Below are 18,260 nucleotides of genomic sequence, written 5' to 3'. Positions count from 1 at the left end.
AAAACTTAACGTCTCTCTGTGGGAAGCCGCACCCAGTGTAAGCGGGGCTGTGGAGAAGGGAGAGAGGCTTTTAGCGTCCGTGCATTAAAAAGAAATGGAAATGAAACTAGCGACAGGTACAGAAGTATAAAATGAGACGTCAGCGACAAAATCACACTCAGACTACCGGTACTTAATTAAATAAATTCGTATAATAGTTGCATGTTTTGGGTAGCTGGTGAGGACACACTTTTTCCATATAATCTCCTTAGTAGTCACTAAACTGACATACATTCTTCGTTGGGAGAGCCAGGCCATACAGATCTTGAGGCAATTGGTGGATAAGGACCTTGCTCTGGGACCCAAAGGTGAAACTGTTGTGCTGATCCTGGGATCTAAACCAACAACCTTCCAATCACAAGTATAGCATCGAACCCACTGAGCCGCACACCAGCCCCACAGCTATGTAAAGCAGTACAACATCCATTATGCTTAGTACTATATTGCAGCTTTAGGAATATGGCCTTATAAATCAGGTCATTTTCCATATAAGCCCCAGAGGAGCATGTTTGCATCACAAAACCAGGGTTGATTTAAATAATAAAGTGATCCATTTATTGATCACTGTGAGGAAACAGTCTTTTTGCACCTCTCTCAACTGGCTCTTTGTAGAGTAAGCTGACTGCAAAGGACAGCCACCTGTTGGGGTGCCCTGGGAGTTAAGGGTTTCGCTCAAGAATTCACTGATGGGTTGAGGCAGGGTTTGAACTAACAACCTTCCGGATACAAGCACACAAACTTAGCCCACTGAGCCACACGCTACCTCTGGGCATGACACTGCAGCGTTCCGACTCACGCCCATGCAAGAAATCTTACGGAAACTCTATATTATTCCATTATAAACCTAAAATTAGCTACATCAAAAGCGTTGGGGCAGTTTGCAAACCCTACAGACTATTTCCAAGGTAATAAAAATGTTACATTCATGTGGATGTGTGCGCACACTTGTCTTGACCTGAAAATGTCACGGCAGCCAGCTGACCAAAGCTGGCGAACCCAGGAATCTCCAAGGATGGGGTTGTGTGACTAAGCAGGACCAGGCAACGATCAAACAGAAACCAGAGAGTCAAACGGAAAAAAATCGAGATTTGTTTGCACTACGTCTGTTGCATTCGCACCTTGTCTTGTTTTGTCGGCACTTTCCATTCCTTACTGCTGTATGCGCCAGAACTTCCCTGTTGGGATCAGTGAAGTGTGTTTTATCATGTTAAATCAAAGAAACAAACGTAACCAGGGAATGGAAAGATGATGCAGAATGAGACCAATAGCTCAGGGCTGAGCGCTCCAGAAAACCAAAGCCGAGCCGAGCGGACGTGAGATCAATAAGACGGCTGCAGGTGGGGGTGACCACGCTTCGAATACAACCACGCGTGTGAAACAGATTCCGGAACATAAGGCAGAATGTGACCGCGAAGGGTGACCCCCCGTCTTAGGCCGTGAGAGAGATGAGTCGGGTCAAAGGTTCCCCCATCATCAGCTGTTGCGCTGACCTGGTGTAGATACCAGCTCTTTTCCGATGTCGGTCAGCGTGCACTTCCACAACTCACGTCGGTGACCCTTTGCCATAAGATACACCACTAGTGCGTTTTATTAGTGGGACGTATATTCCGTGTGTGTCTGAGGTCTGTGCCCAAAAGCTGCTTTTGGGCATGTGGTGATAGGTCGCCCCATGTAAAGTAGCACGCAGGGGTCAAAGGAAAAAAAACGTAAAATTCATTTTTGAGTCTCATAACCTTTTCCATTTCTGTCTCTGGTGGTTTACCAGATACTCACTTTCTGCAAGACACCTTCTAAGGATGTCTCCGAAACAGTGTTTCCCCATGCTCTCTCATTTTTTTTTTTGTTAGGGACAATCTACTCTGGCATGTTTATGTCACAGAGCGAGATGTAAAAATGATCTTTTCTCATTTTTGTTTTTGAGTGGGTGAGACTGACGAAGAGGTGCAGTATTTCAAGCGAACAGGCTGATGAATGCAACGGCATTTCCGCGAATCAGACCTTCAGATGCACTTTTCATCAAAGACTTCCTCCTTTGAACCTGCTGCCTGCTGGTTGCTCTCACTCGGGTCTGCTGGCTGCTCCCTCTTGGGTCCTCTCTACCTCGAGGCGGACAAGTATCATGGATCAGTGCGGCAGGACCTCTTACCTTCTCATCATCTCCGCTGTTCTCTGGCTCAGACTCGCTACAGGTAAACGCTTCTTCCGTCGTCTGCTGAGCCCAAGAGCTTTTGACACGATACCTACAAAAGAGTAAAAACAAAAAACAGGTGATTTAACATGTGGAAAAGCTCAGATTCAAGAGCCAGGGAGAAGATCCAGAAAGGTGATCTGAATTCTGGCAGCTATCTAACTGCAAAGCTGTGGAAAATCTACCAGATCTCTAAGTCACTTTGGGTATCTCACAAGACATCTAAGACTTCAACATCTGACTTAAAAGTAAATAAAATACTAAGACAGAAGAGGTCGCTTAGGAACATCTGTCCAGTACAAAAATAACATGTCTGCTGACAGCTGATCCTTTGAGTCGGAGCAGATTAGAATAGAGTTGAATACCTTTTATTGTTACTGCGCATTTCTATACAAAGAACCTCACTGCATAGTTCCTTAAAAGAGTACATGTAACCTTCCACACGTTGTCACCCCAGTCTCTCACACACCAGTTTGTACCGGGCTTCCTCATGATTTTTTCGTGTGCCTCTTTTTCCGTTTTAACGTTTTACCAGCCGAGGTTTCCACCTCCCTCTCACATGCTCGTTTGCGTACAGCCTGCCGGGCCCCATCATGTGGGTTTTAGGTTTTTATTCATCTTTTCCTGCTTTACGAAACACGATTAGTCAACCAGGGTGACGAAGTTTCACACCAAACTTAATTCTCAAAAAAACATGTTTTTTTTTTTTTTTTATGTGTTAAATGTAAATATATGTATTTTATGATCACAGCCTTTTTTTTACACAGCATGTCGGTTTGATCAGTTAAGTTTTCCGCTGCCACACCCTGCATTCCTTTCCCCTCGTTCTCCCCATTGTGTGGCTCATTCCTATTACTTGTTTACCCTTTCCTCTCATTACAGCCCTTGTCTGGATCACCCCAGATGCCTCTCGTCTGCTCCCTCGTCAGTGGTGTACATAGTGCCTCCCTGTTTTGAGCTCCCCAGTCCGGTCATTAATGTTGCTGCCTGTGCTGGTTGATGCTTCCCACCCCATTTTGACTCCCCGGCCCCCACGGTCCGTTACCTTTTGACCTGCTTGTAGTTTGTCTAATAAAGACCTTTTTGATTGTTTTTTTCCCCCCCCCATGCTAGCCTTCGTCTCCATCTTTGTCCGTGACGTGACATCCGGCATTTCTGGCAAAGTTTAAAATGCATTTACCTAAAATGCATGGTGAATTAGCGCAATAGGAAAGTTCCCTTAACTTTCTGAGGATCGCAGGCAAATCAGTTTCAGAAACGACCCGAATGGGCTGCGGCATTTCCCAGAGGTCTTTGCGGTAGCAGCAGAATAAGGGTGGAGGAGGCCCAGGGCAACGGAGCCTAGAGTTACACAGCAAAATTTATCTCTATATTTTGTGTTTCTGTGTGTTCTCTTTCACCGTGCAATATCACAGGAAAGGAGGACATCCCGATATTGCAGGACAAGGAGATCAAGGCAGCTGTCGGGACCTCAGTGAGGCTGAGCTGCCGGTTCCGCTATGTGGCCCAGGTTAACGACCCACTGTTTGGCAAGTTCTATACAGACTCCCTGGGGAAAAATGCGGGGACATCCGGCAAGTTCAGCTGCCAGACAGACGGACGGCTTACGAGCTGTGAAATGTTTTCCATAATTAATGTTACGCTTAATTTAAGTTCAGTCAAATTCATCTGTGAGGTTACGATCCCAAGACCCGACGAGTTGGTGATCAGGTCTGGACATGGCACCACTGTCATACTGTACGGTGAGTAAGAGGTCTGCAGGATGAGGTCTATACCTTGAGTTACTCATGTTTTGGTAGTGATTAATAATAATCCTGTTTCAGATATACTGGTGACTCAGTGAATTGACCTGATCATTACTGACGTTTATGACGTTTGGTATAATAATATAATGCTCATTTTGAGCATGACGTTTTATATCATGGATTATTTGCGAGTAAAATACTGTTGATTAAATATCTTCATGGCTGATAGAGCTGAATGCATATGAATTAAAATCCACTATTTGCTGGATAAATTCCACTGTATGAATCGGTTGCATTCGCCTCACAAACGGCCGCTGTCTTTCTGCCCCAGCCGAGCCCGTGTCGCTATGGATACAGCCCCAGGATTTGACGGAGGGAAAAGAGGCTGGATTACGATGCGACGCCCATGGTTTCTACCCCGCCAACGTGACGGTGAGCTGGCTGTGCGGAGAGCGGCGGGAGCCGAAGGGGAGCGTTCGCAATAATTTCACCACCGAGGCGGACGGCACCTCCTCCCTGCACAGCTGGTATAAGTTCACCCCCACGGCCGGAGAAAATGACACACCGTGCTTCTGCAAGCTCTATCATCACCTGTGGACACGGGAGAGAGAAGCCTGGGTCACGCTCAATGTCAGCTGTGAGTCTGCAGAGTGTCCTGCCGAAAGACCTGAAGGATAAACACTTAGAACAGTGATTACCAGCCCGGTCCTCCGGGACCCTCAGACACTCCAGGTTTTTCCTCTCTCCCAGCATGCCAGTACCAGACAATCGATGTTCATGATTGGCTGGGAGCTGGAAAGCAGCAAAAACTTGGACCGCGTGGGGGTTCCCGAGGACTGGGCTGTGACACATTGATTTAAAGACATGAAGAAAACAGCATGTAAATGCAGATATGTAACTAACACGTAACACCATTAACCAATGAGACGGTCCGTGTGACGCTGTCATGTAGCTTAGCTAATCACATTCGTGCTATCCTCCTGCTAGACAGTCCGAGAGCCATTCAGGTGACCTCTGACCTGGGTCACATGACGAACGGCACCCTGCAGCTGGTGGAGGGCTCCCTGCTGAACGTGACGTGTGCTGCGAGCGGGAGACCCCTCCCGGAGATTCAGTGGTTTTGGGAGAACATGACCAGGATTTCATCTGGGGGCAACCTGCTCATAGCCACCACCACGGAGGAACACGAAGGGATGTACTGGTGTGTAGCAAGAAACCAGTATGGGCAGAGTAGCGCCAGTATGCTCCTACTGATATCTCCGAGAAACTCTGGTACGTGTGAGTGGAATATCGCCTGGATTTTTGGAAGAAGTAGCTTGATGCGAATGTTTTTAACTATGAAATTGTCGTTAAAGATCAATGCAGCGATGCGGAATTCAGGTTAGGGTAACAAAAGGCCAAACGCAGTGCAGGAATCCAGTTACTGTTCGCCGCTGGGGCCTTTTAACTGGTCTGCTGCCGTTTCCAGCATACAGACAACATCCTGCGTACCTTTCAGTCCCCGACGTGCATCTCTGTGGCGACTTGCGAGGTCTTTGTGCAGCATCCGGCACCGTAATTATACCTGCTAACTGACGTTTATTCCTGCTCCATCGACGGTTCTAGACCCTTTTTTTTGTCTCAATCCCCCTGAAAATTGTTTTTAAACTATTTGGTAATTTGTTCCTTATTTTCACACACATTTCGTGCCCTCTGCCTGGCACAGTTTACCATGGGGACCCCCCCCCCCCCCCCACCTTTTCCAGTTAAAGGGCCCAGTAGTGAATAGTAGTTGGTTTCCTGGGTTGCGTTTTGCACTCAGCACTGTGTTCATGCGGGGACCTTTCGTTATGCAAACCTGCATGCTGCACCGCACATTAACTGATCTTTAATGATAATTTCACAATTTAATCGTACTCGGGGGGGAGGGGTGGCGTCCCGTATCTTGGGGAATCCCCTCGTGAGTCAAATCCTGGAATCGCCCCTGTCTTACTCATGTAGGCCTAACTAAAAATACGTCGTTCCCATAACAAGCAGCAGTTTGTCTTATTTGAGTTTAACAGACTTAATTTTAAGAATAATAAACTTTAAAGGCAGATGATGATGATGATGATGTATGTTCTTTGTATGATGTTCCCTCTGATTGCTTTACAGGTCCCATTGCACTTTACATCTTAGGAGCCGTTCTCATTGTCACGCTGCTGTCTGTCATTCTCTGGCTCACGCCTCGGTGCAAACCTCAGCCGAACCGAGGTACCTACCGCCAGCAAAACCGCGTGCAAACAGCAGACTTACACCATCGCTGTCTGGCCACCTCTGGCTGGGCCGTGCTTCCTCCTGCTTAGCATTTTGTGTAAATGAAATCAACAGACCGTTTACCACTAATTACGCCTCCAAAACACCGTTATCTTAAGAGCACCTGTAGTCGGAAATTTCACCGCCTTCACCGGTGCCTCTGTCGCTTTTCAGGTCCCGCTCCAAAAAGGTAAGACTGCTTTTACTTTTCAGAATTCGTTTGCTATCATCTAATTGTGCTACAGCTTTTGTGAACCGTCCTAAATGTTCTCAAAGAAAAAAAAACAACACAGGCCTGTATACAGTTGGACCACTTATGTCTTGTGTTTGTGGTGTAGAGGAAACCACACTGGCGTGCAACGTGTGAACTGAGAGGACGACCGCAGTATTCATTTTGTCTGCATGTGAAAATGGGGGGGGGGGGGAGGGGGTTGGGGATGGGGTCCAAAGCATAGGGCAATGGTGTTTTTAAAAATGAAAGTATCAAAATTAAAACATGCTGCCGTTAGTCTCGTCAATACCATGCCTTACAAAAAGCACACGATCTTGCAGATACTTCGAACAACGATTTTGCAACGATTTCCTTATGAATGGAAACAGATGCAAAGCGTGGTGCCTGGGTTTGCTTTGCTGTGGCGATTGCTGGTAGCAGGCTAGTGGGGGTATTGATAATCCACACGACACAGGTAACTAGGCCTGGCTTTTTGGGCTAATTTATAACAATATCTGCGTTTCTCTTGCAGTACGACTGACGGAGTCGCCACTACGGTCCAAGGTGAGGCACACAAACTTCCAGGAATGAGACGCTTTCCTTACACCAGGGGTGTCAGACTCCAATCCCGGGGGGCTTAGTTCTTTCCCTGTTCCACCACAAATGATTCAGCTCAAGAGATGTATGGTAATTAGCACAAGGAGTTGAATCAGGTGTGTTAAATGAGGGGAAACCCAAAAATGTGCCGGGCTCCGGCCCCCCAGGATTGCAGTTTGACACCCCTGTATTAAACATTTATATGTGTAAAATATTGCTCTCTGTGACACACAGACATGTATGTAGGTGACAGCAGGCTTGACAGTGAAGGGTTACGGGCCGTGCTCAAGGTCCCACAGACTGACCTATCTTCCTGTGGCTGGGACTCAAACCAGCAACCTTCCGATCACAGGCACAGAGGCTTAACCCACCGAGTCACACACTGCCCTCCTTAATGTTTCTTAGTATGTTTGTTTTTTTTTTTAAAGCTGAATGATGACACCTGTATTACCTATGCAGCCCAATAGTTCAAAAAGTGTAAAAACAATTTGTAACATTTTACTTGAGAGGGGCAAAAATAATATAGGATTATACTAGTACTTATGAATTAACCAACCACAAACTAAGTCTTAGTTACATGCTGATCTCATGTTCATTCATCATTGCTGAATCCTAACACATCTGTTATCTCCAGCAATTACAATATTTGTTATTGAAGGAACAAGTCATGAATAACACAAGTGAAATACCGACCTCAGATTTGTTCATCTTTAATGAATCCTGATGCATCTTTTATAAATCAACTAGCTACTCTTCAGATTCACAATGCCGTATTTGTCCCCAAGGGGAAATTTTTGTGTTGCAGTAGCCATTTACATAAATTACAGGAATACACAGACGTGAGGTAGGCATAGCGCCAAATTACAAAATGTAAAAATAAATATGTACAAACATGCAAAATGTACAAATTCGAAAAATGTGTGCATTGTGCATTATGTATCACATATTATTTATGAACGACATTTGTTCATGATTTGTATTTGCGGTCCCTCAAGCAAAGTGATACTAAACAATTTTGCAGGCAAATGAAAAGCCGCGTTACGTAAAACCAATTTCACATAAGTGGGCTACATAGACCTACAAAGACCAATGGTTTCATTTTCTGTCATTTGTACGCGTTTTAGCCTGGCAGTGAGTGAAATGCCTTTTCTTAATGCAGAACTGATATACTTAATGCAGAATGCGTTCACCGCAGTGCACATGAGGAGCGCGAGATCGCGCGGCTGTTGCAGCCGGGTCAGTGCAACCAAGTGTCCCAGGCGCCGTAACATGGATCTGTGAACAGTTTTCAAATAAATCCCTCTTTTTGGTCTCTTTAGATAAAGACGACGATGGCGTGTCAGAAGTGCTGTACGCTAAACTCAACTTCGCTGCGTCTCGACATCCAAAGGCGGCGGTAAATCCTCGCCGTCGTTTTTGTCATGTTGAAACGATTTTTGATGTATCGCTACTTTAAATGGCTCACATCTCACTCCGCCATAATATTAAAACGTTAATTCCAATTTCGTTATATATGTAGGAAATTGGGATAATGTTTTCCGGCGTACTGAAATAAAAGAATGATGACCCCCCCTTCATTATTCCACTGAGGCCAGTTGTTCTGTTGGGGGGGGGGGCAGATGTTTTTCACCTTAAAGTAACGCTGACAATGTAGTGTAAGTAATAAGAAGCAAATGACAATTTTGAAAATCAATAAGTTATGCAATACTCTCAGACATATTTTATAGTTTTTTTTAAAAAATATGTGACTCTGACTTGTTTAGACTCTTGCTTCCACAAGCTTCACTATTTTTTTCTGTCATTAATTTCGCTTTACAGTGACTGAAGCGGCTCTTCAGTTATTACATTTGTTTCTCCTGTCGCCAGCACACAACATTTTAGCCCACGTATATAAACGTGAATAACAATAATAGCGCATGTATATCAAACCCAAGTAGCATACGTATTTAGGGGGACCACGGGGGGCATGCATGCGCTGGTCCCCCCAGAACCTCCTCTGGTAAAATTGGTAGTGTGACAAAAGATTTTCTTTTTTCCATTTAAAAAAAAACTAGAAACATCTCTGCAGTTTCAGCTCGTCATGTATCTTCCCTGGATAAACCACCGGATTAGCTGTTAACAGTCTTTAGAAACATATGAAACAATAATAAATGCTAAAAGGAAGGAAACAATAAAATGATAAAATCGTTTGAAAAGATCTTCTGAGTACACTGGGGAACATTTCCTGCTATAGCCTAGAAGTGGGTGAAATGATTGATTAGAGACCCTGCCCTTTTCTGTGTCCCCCCAGCAAGGAGAGCTGGAGGTCTCCAGTGCGGTTGTATACAGTGAAGTCTCCCGGAGGAAAGAGAGTCATGTGAACACTGGCGGCCAGGAGGAGGCACTGCAGAGCACGTATGTTCTGGTTGAATGGCCGTCACGCTGTCCGTCTCCTGCATCTGCTCTGTCTTCAAGGGCCGCGTCGCCGTCCTTGGTGCCCCTGAGGGACCTCCCGCAACAGCCAAAGAGCCTAACATGAACTCGTAAATACGCCAAAAAGGGGGAAATGTCTCAGGCGACGTAAATGCAATCGCAGGACGACCGCAAGCAGATCGTAATTACCACAGATTAGTGTCGGCTGCTGTTCGGAAACTGCCTTCGCGTAGTCGTCCTGGAAAACGGCGAACGACTTTAGTGTTAGATCGTTATGTAGGGCGGACACTGGCTAGACACTTGTGCTCTTTGTGGCACGTTGCAGTGCCCGGAAACAAAGCCTGGCCCGTGCTGATGGAAAGACAAAGGAAACCAGGGCAGCACGTCTCCATGTTATTGTACATATTGATTTTTGAACCCGGGGAAGGACTATGGAACTCTATCATTACAGCCTGTACGCCATTTCAACTCGGTTTTCAAAAACGGGGAGGAGGAGAGTGACTACTTCACGATAGAAAGCCATTGATTTAAAGCCATCTTAGAGTGCAAATGTGTGGTTTCCCCTCTAAAATGCACACTGGGATCATGGTTAAAGACTATCAGAACTTTTGTGACGATCGCTCCCAGCTGCAGAGTTTATCGGCTGTGTTAAATAAATCAGCGCGTAATTATGTAAATAAAACAGGCCATTTTACCCGAATATTGCTGTATATATTCCCGTATGTATCTGTATAAACACAAGCTGCAACAAGTCTTTTAACAGACTAAACTCCAGAATAAACTGGTTTGTTGGTGTAAACTGTGGCTTGTATTTGATGTTTTAATGGTGGCTTTTTGGGGTGAAGATTATAGCTTATTTTTGGGTACACTGAAAAGTTGGAAGATTCCTTAAACTTTCCACCTTCGCTTCTCTCTAGATATTGAGGGTGTCTGTCATACCACTGATTCCCCTTTTGTTGTGTGATTACACCATCAGATCAATACGTTAAATTAAGACAAAGATGTACAGAGTGGCAGAAAGCAGACATAATATTAACATTGCTGTTTGTGATGCAAAGCAAACACGTCAGTGAGAGTAAGTTTAAAACCTATACACTACCCACTTAGTGCGCCGTTCCACCGCACCAGGTACACGTACTTTTGGTTCTTCAAATTGCTGGTTTTCCATTGCCGTAAAAACCGGTACAGGCGCCGAGAGCCGTCACAGGGCGAGGTGGAGCATTTCGTACTGAATTCGAAAAATGGCTGTAGTCAGGGGCACTGTAAGGGGGGGACATTTAGGACGATTCCAAGGGCCCCTGAGTGACAGGGGGCCTAAAAAATCTGGAAAATAACTAGATTGGTTTGGACTGGGGGGCCAAAATGATATGCTTTCAACATCGCATGGTCAATTCTGTACGGACGTTAAAGTGCAGGGAGTTTAAGCTTCGCATTTTCCTCGGTCATAGGAAAAAAACGTAGCAAGTTTTGCGATTTTATTTATTATCCCTTTTCAAGATTATCTAGTATATGTTTAAAAGTTTAAAGTTTTCCTCCCCTGCTTCTGCATGAGCGCTGCATACGTTCTCTGAGACGACCGTAACCATTTTCATCCTTTCTGGTTAAATCGCTAAAGGACGGGTTCCTGAGAAACCTATGTGCTGATGGAAAGTACCACAATTTTTATAACAGCAAAATAATACGGATGTAAATCTTACAAAATTTAAACACATACCATTTAATACCTTATATGTGCAGTGTATTTAATTAATGTTTTTTTTAATATGCACATAATTCAAATGCTCCTAAATAATGCTTTATATCATATATTTGAACTTTTCATGTAATTATATATCGCAATATATTCTGCATTTCTTGGCCTGCCTTATTACAAATCTTAGTCACACCATCTTCAATTTGACAAAATCAAAGGACACAAGATTAGTTTTAACTTAATTATTATTTTTTAAGTACCCTAAAACAATGCAAATGCAAAGTCAATATAAAGACATTAAACAAACACTGGATGAGAAGACATACGTCTCAAATATTATTTCTCTTCAACGTCTGCAAAATATTTTAACAGTATTTAATAATCACACATTTTATTGTTTTGCAAAGACGAATGTGCTTATGTGTCTATCAGTGTGTATGCAAATGTGTTTGTATGTGTGTGTGTGAAGTACATTAGGAAGCACTCACAGGGACATCTGAAACATTGTGTCCCTTTTACATCTGCACAATACTTTAACAGTAGTTCACAATCAAACATTTGATACACTGGATCTTTCTTAATGCCCCGAATGAATGGCCTGTGCGTCAAAGTGTGCATGCAAGTACGTTTGTGTTCACATTTGTCATTTTGTGCGTGCGAGCGTTTCTGTGCATGAGAGTGTGCATGCAAGTACGTTTCCATGCATCAGTGTGCATGTGAATGTGTCTGCGTATCTGAGTGTGTTGTGTGTCAGAGTGTGCATGCAGGTGTGTGTCTGAGGGTGCATGCAGGTACGTGTCTGAGGGTGCATGCAGGTACGTGTCTGAGGGTGCATGCAGGTACGTGTCTGAGGGTGCATGCAGGTGCGTGTCTGAGGGTGCATGCAGGTGCGTGTCTGAGGGTGCATGTGAGTGCATTTCTGAGTGTGCTACCGAGTTTTTATCTAAAGAACAGTTTGATACACTGACTGTCAGTTAACATTTAAAGCAACAGTCGTTTTTAACAAAGGTATAGAGGAGTACATTTCATATAATACATATTTTGTCGTGATCACTGTCTCTGTGATATCTTTATTGAAAGAGCTTGATTTTCAGTTTTTGGAGAAATTTTGTCTCCCATAGGTTCATGAGTATCTTCTGAAATACTTCAAATGTGCATTTGAGCTCTTAGGGATAATTCGAGTTGAGTGCATAGATTATCCTACATAACATAACAAATCGATAGGTGATATATCGCATGTCTCTGAGTACCTTAACTCCCCCAATAACAATCCCAACATGGCAGGCTGTTCCAAAGCTTCTGCATTTTAATTTTTTACCACATAAATCCCCATGGTTGTTTGGGGAATTGCCAGTTCTGTCTCTTCACGTTTGACATCCTGAAAGCACAAATATTTTGGTTTAAACTTCGTTACACAACGAAAACACAAAGGACATATAAAATGCCGCCAGAATTTTCCAGTCCAGGGTGCGTCCATCCGTCTGCCTGTCTTTGCAAAGGACTAGCTCACTCAGCAAAGCAAACATGCATACATTTGTGACAAAGCGAGTAAAGAGGTCAAAGATTCAGCCATATTTCCCCAAAGTTGATGAGAATAACCTGTTGCAACAACAGCAGCAAATTCCATTCCAGTAAAGAAGCAAATGAGACAACTTCATCTTTTGATGCAACATCAAATAAATACTGCTTACACTACTTTTCAATTGCTTTACTCACAGTCCGACTCCCCATCCTTAATATCTGTTAGCAACAGGCATGTTTTTTGGATGTGCTTAAATTATAAATGAATGAACGCATTTTTAATTAAAAAACTGTTGTTTTTTTGTATTTTGTAGACTAAAGACAAAGCTACGAGCAAACCAACTTATCGAACACCGATCCCTAATGAGTCATTTTTGTGATAAGATAATAGATTTGGAACTATTTCAATAAGTGGCACTGATAAGAGTAGCCTACATTATCAACCACCGCTTTATCCCAATTGTGCATCTCCAATTCGGCAAATAGTCATGTCTCTGGGCCGCGAGAAGCACAATTCGAAACCCAGATGAGATTCAAACCAGCAACACGAGCACTGAGAGGCATAAGTGCTAACCGCTACAACACCATTCCACCCATAAGAATAATATGGATAAAACATAAACAATATGCTAAATGAAAGATGAAGACGGTAAGGAAGGATTTTACACCCACCAGCTGGTCCTTGATGAGGGTATTGCAGTCTTCACCAAGGTACACACTAAGGCTCTGCAGCACTCTGACAAGTGAGACATAGAGGAGAAATACAGTTGAGTGATCTAATTAGTCCGACTACAGCTTGACTATACTTAATATTTTTTCCATGAGTATTTAAATCTCACACCATTGTAATTTGTGTGATTATTTGTCTGATCTTCTGGTCTGATCTTCTAGACCTGCCTTTACCACCGAAGATGGGTAGCAGTTTTCCCGTAAACTTGTCCAACTGGGATATGAACAGTGATTGTAGAGGTACCATCGTTATTCTTGTAAACTCAGCATTCACCTGAACATAAACACACACAGAGACCGAACACTGAGAAATAGAAAAGTCAACTCAATGGAAACTGATTTATAGAGTCAAAATGCACTCACTTCATCTTCTTCGAAAAATGCTGGCCATCCATTTCGGAATTCTTCAACCGCTGGCATGCGTTTCAGATTAGCACAGGCGGCAATGGCGACGTGACGAAGGTGAACGCGGGATTTAATTAAGGAAATGTCTCCAATACAGCTCTAGACAGTAAAAACGAAAAACAAGACCTGCACTATAATGGAAATGTAACTTAAATATAGTTTATTATAGCAGTGGGGCAAGCAGTATTAAATCATAAGAGTTTTCAATACGGCTCACCGGTGTAACTATAGTAAAACCTTTCACAATGCTGTCCCTAATGAAAAACAAGCTTGTATGGTGTTTGAAATTGCATTTACACAAATACAGAAATACAAAGAAAGAATGAAAAAAGTAATACATACGATCTCTTACCACCAAAACCAGCGCGTGAAAGACCAAGCAAATGAGGGCTGTCGCACATGCGCATTACCGACACCACTCATCTTACAACATTTAATAGAAGTTTTATATAGTTTATGCGATGTATAAAATCTTACCAAAATAATATTGTCTTCAGTCATTTTTATTTTCATCTAAAATATGATAGGAAGATGCTTTATAGTATTAAACTTAATATAAATAATTCAACGGTAGTTAATGGTATTTTTGGGATTTAGAAAACTTATGTAAGATTATTCATATATTTGCTACAAAACAATTTAGTAAAAACTAAAACCTGTATTTTTAGTTTAAACTTAACTGAATTGATTTTACATTCAAAGTTAAGCATATTTAATTAAAGATAATTTAAAATGGTCAAAGATTATTTTCTTGTGTAGTACATTATATAAAATACTTCATTTCTTGTCGTGCCGTTTCCTATCTTGCTGTCTGTTCTTCCGACCAGATCAAAAATGAAACTTGGGTCTTTCATTTGTCCATACATACTTTATCAATACTTTTATTTTTCTTACTTTGTTAATTGTTGTTTCACATTTCTTTTAAATATGGCGGTTGAACTGTTTTTCAAAGGCAGGCGATGTGCATAAGGGTGATTCCACCGAATCGGTGCCATTTGCATGTTATAAATCTTCAAAACTGTATTCATTTTTAAAACCTTTTTCAATACTAAATCTAGTTACATATATTTAACTACTCAAAACGTGCACTGGTCAGTCTCAGGTAACTTTGTTTCATTTTCTCAAGGTTTGTAAGCGCAAAGTCTCAGTCCTCTGACCAAAACCTCAAAGCCGCTGTTTAAATATAATTTCAATGTCATATCAAGTAGGTCGTTTGCGTCAATAAAGTGTGTATTTTAAAAAGATGATTGGCTTCATGTTAAAAAAATAAAAATGTAAAATAAATAAGTAAAAAAATAATTAAAAAATCTGTGTACATATGGGTAAGTTGTTCTTTTCTCTTTTAACGCATTAAATGAGCAAATTCATGAACCAGACCCATTTGTCATCAAAGCTAACTATGATAACATTGTGTGCATTGAAGTAACTTACCAAAAAATGTTTTTTTTCCCCTTATAAATAAATGTAATCTAAGAAATCATTTGGGTAGAGGACTGATCGTTGAGTTCGACTACCACAGACATGCTTGCAATATCGTCAAAAATACAGGAAAGAAAGTGAGAAAACTTACGTTTGGTTACTTGGTGGTCTATAATTAAGAGACTGCGACGATGCAAGTTCCGGCTGAACATGCCATTTGTGGAATGTGCCAAATTTAGGGACAGAAATGTATTAGGGCAAGAGTACGGAGTGAAAACCCGAGGACACGACTGAAATGTGATTTTTAACTAACATAATATTGATTTACTATAAGGAAAATGAAGGGAAATGCTGTCACACAACAATTCAAAAAATATATTTTGAAGGTTTTTAATCATGTTTCATGATGAAAGTATTAGTTAGTATTAGTGAGCAGAGACGGGTGACAAACTATTTTATACCTAGTTTTCATTAATGTTTTGCATCATGTATGTTAAATTTGCAATGGGCACATCGTGGAGGACACTTTGCTTTAATATTAATATGTATGTAGCTAGGCTACTTTTCATACATATTTACACATATAATGTCCTGGGGACAGAAATGGCACAGATTCGGTGGAATGACCCATAAACAGTCGACAAAGAAAGCGTGTCAAGTCCCACGCCAAAGTACCAAGTGGTTTGGCGCTTTACGTTACTTTTGATACTGATAGTCGACCAAAGTTAATTGAAAAGGGAAAGTAGGCTACCGAAAGTACCGTACCAAAAGTAGGCTATAGTGTACCGGGTGCGGTGGAAAAGCACCCTCCCTAACTCAGTAATATCCCATGACCGTGATATTTCGTGAAATGTCGACATCTAGTGGTTCACCTTAAGTCATTACATCCATCCAACCATTTATCTGATTAGGATCGCACGCTATTTTCGAATATAACGTAAGAGTGACGTCACCCGTTCAGAATCCCTGGACAGATGGGCGTTTTCCTGACCCCTATCCCGAATTTAAACTAATATCAAATCTATCTTTAGGTTAGTGGTTAAAAATGAACGTGAGCAGTCTATGCAAGTATAGAAGTTTCTAGCTAGTATACAAGATTTTATCATAACTACAATATCAGGGGCAATTGTAATAGTGTTAAAATGATATAAGCACCTTGTTTGTCTGTGGTGGTAGTTTTCTGTTAGAAAATGAAAATATTTCACTAAATCTAAATTTAAAAAAATTAAGGTTTATCAACTGTGTTTGTTACAGCATAGGGCCGGCATGGTGGTGCAGTGGTTAGCACTGTTACCTCACACCTCTGGGACCCAGGTGCGAGTCTCCGCCTGGGTCACATGTGTGCGGAGTTTGCATGTTCTCCCCATGCTGTCGTGGGGTTTCCTCCGGGTACTCCGGTTTCCCCCCACAGTCCAAAAACATGCTGAGGCTAATTGGAGTTGCTAAATTGCCTGTAAGTGTGCATGTGTGAGTGAATGGTGTGTGAGTGTGCCCTGCGATGGGCTGGCCCCCCCATCCTGGGTTGTTCCCTGCCTCATGCCCATTGCTCCCAGGATAGGCTCCGGACCCCCCGCGACCCAGTAGGATAAGCGGTTTGGAAAATGGATGGATGGATGGATGTTACAGCATATGTAGCAGCTCATTTTTGTAAAAATAGTGCTTTATATAATTTTTTGTTTTAAAATATTCTGTTTTATATTCAAACAACATAACATATTCACAGAAAGCGTGAAGGAACTAGTTTGTCTGTATAGTGGATTTAAAATGATTTGATTGAATATAACCCAGGAGAACCAAAGAGGATGATTAGTTCACTTGTAAGAAGCACACATTTTATATAATTATATAACTTAACTTTTTCTCAGTTCACGTAATCAAAATCTAGTTACTACTAGAATAGTAGTACTATACTAGTACTGCGGACAATGCAGACCAAGCTCTCACACTGGTCATACAGGGACCGAACAGCCCTTATAAGGCAGCCCGACACCCCATACTGCCGGACCACCCCCCACAGGACTCCCCGAGGGACGCGGTCGAATGCCTTCTCCAAGTCCACAAAGCACATGTAGACTGATTGGGCCATCTCCCACGCACCCCCCAGGACAATGCCGAGAGTATAGAGCTGGTCCACTGTTCCACGGCCAGGGCGAAAACCACACTGCTCCTCCTGAATCCGAGGTTCGACTATCCGATGGACCCTCCTCTCAAAGAAACCCCGAATAGACCTTACCAGGGAGACTGAGGAGAGCGATCCCTCTATAGTTGGAGCACACCCTCCGGTCCCCCTTCTTGAAGAGCAGGACCACCACCCCGGGCTGCCAGTCCAGAGGCACTGCCCCCGATGTCCTCGCGATGCCGCAGATGCGTGTCAACCAGGACAGCCCAACAACATCCAGAGCTTTGAGGAACTCTGGGCGGATCTCACCCAGGACCTGTTTGCCTTGGGTGACCCTACCAGAGGCATAAAGCCCCGGGCAACTCCTGGGATCATTGGAACACACAAACCCTTCCACCATGATAAGGTGTCGGCTCTAGGAGAGGGTGGTGTGTCCTTGTTTGTACATTACTTTCTGCTTATCAGACAGTAACAGACACACTTATCGACAGCTGAAACTTTTAATGAGGGAACTGGTTTACTGCCTGAGCTTTTTAGCCATCTGCTGCTGTTTTTTCTTTAAGTCTATTTTGTTGTTATTTACGTGTTTTCCTCTTTGATTATGCACAGTTTGCATCTTGAGGCATGATTTAACTTACACCCCACTGTTTCCGGCAAACTGAAAATGTCACGCGTGAATATTTTTCATCTAACAAGATTAATGTGGGCTTTTCTTAAAAGGGAGAATGAAAAGAGACTTAATATAAAGTATTTAATCACAAACAAAGATACCTGCTATGTGCAGGGGTTGGACAATGATACTGAAACGCCATAATAATTTAGGTCCTTTTTCGGCTGATTCAGTATCAGTTTGCCTTGGGGATGACAGACACACGGTCTGCATGTGACCAGAGGTATTTTGAGCCGTT

General features: G+C 42.7%; 1 protein-coding gene and 1 long non-coding RNA gene across 2 annotated transcripts; one reads left to right on the top strand and one right to left on the bottom strand.

Annotated features, from left to right (window-relative positions):
* Nucleotides 1–1,790: 1,790 nt before the first annotated feature.
* On the top strand, nt 1,791–10,265 carry LOC125721715 (vascular cell adhesion protein 1-like). The gene is made up of 9 exons (XM_048997712.1): nt 1,791–2,228; nt 3,643–3,969; nt 4,304–4,609; nt 4,960–5,244; nt 6,106–6,204; nt 6,421–6,436; nt 6,990–7,021; nt 8,374–8,450; nt 9,345–10,265. The coding sequence occupies exons 1-9, from the start codon at nt 2,159–2,161 to the stop codon at nt 9,570–9,572; spliced, it is 1,440 nt and encodes a 479-aa protein (XP_048853669.1). The 5' UTR covers nt 1,791–2,158; the 3' UTR covers nt 9,573–10,265.
* A 1,121-nt stretch (nt 10,266–11,386) lies between these two features.
* LOC125721736 (uncharacterized) lies at nt 11,387–14,245 on the bottom strand. The gene is made up of 5 exons (XR_007385949.1): nt 14,157–14,245; nt 13,773–13,913; nt 13,522–13,683; nt 13,353–13,416; nt 11,387–12,537 (listed from the first exon to the last, which is right to left on the bottom strand). It is a non-coding gene; the product is annotated as an uncharacterized LOC125721736 (long non-coding RNA).
* Between the last annotated feature and the right edge of the window lie 4,015 nt (nt 14,246–18,260).

The sequence above is a fragment of the Brienomyrus brachyistius genome, unplaced genomic scaffold, assembly GCF_023856365.1.
Source record: "Brienomyrus brachyistius isolate T26 unplaced genomic scaffold, BBRACH_0.4 scaffold35, whole genome shotgun sequence".
NCBI classification, from domain to species: Eukaryota; Metazoa; Chordata; class Actinopteri; order Osteoglossiformes; family Mormyridae; genus Brienomyrus; species Brienomyrus brachyistius.
The sequence above is the reverse complement of the archived record's forward strand: the minus strand, read 5'-3'. Positions and strand labels throughout refer to the sequence as shown.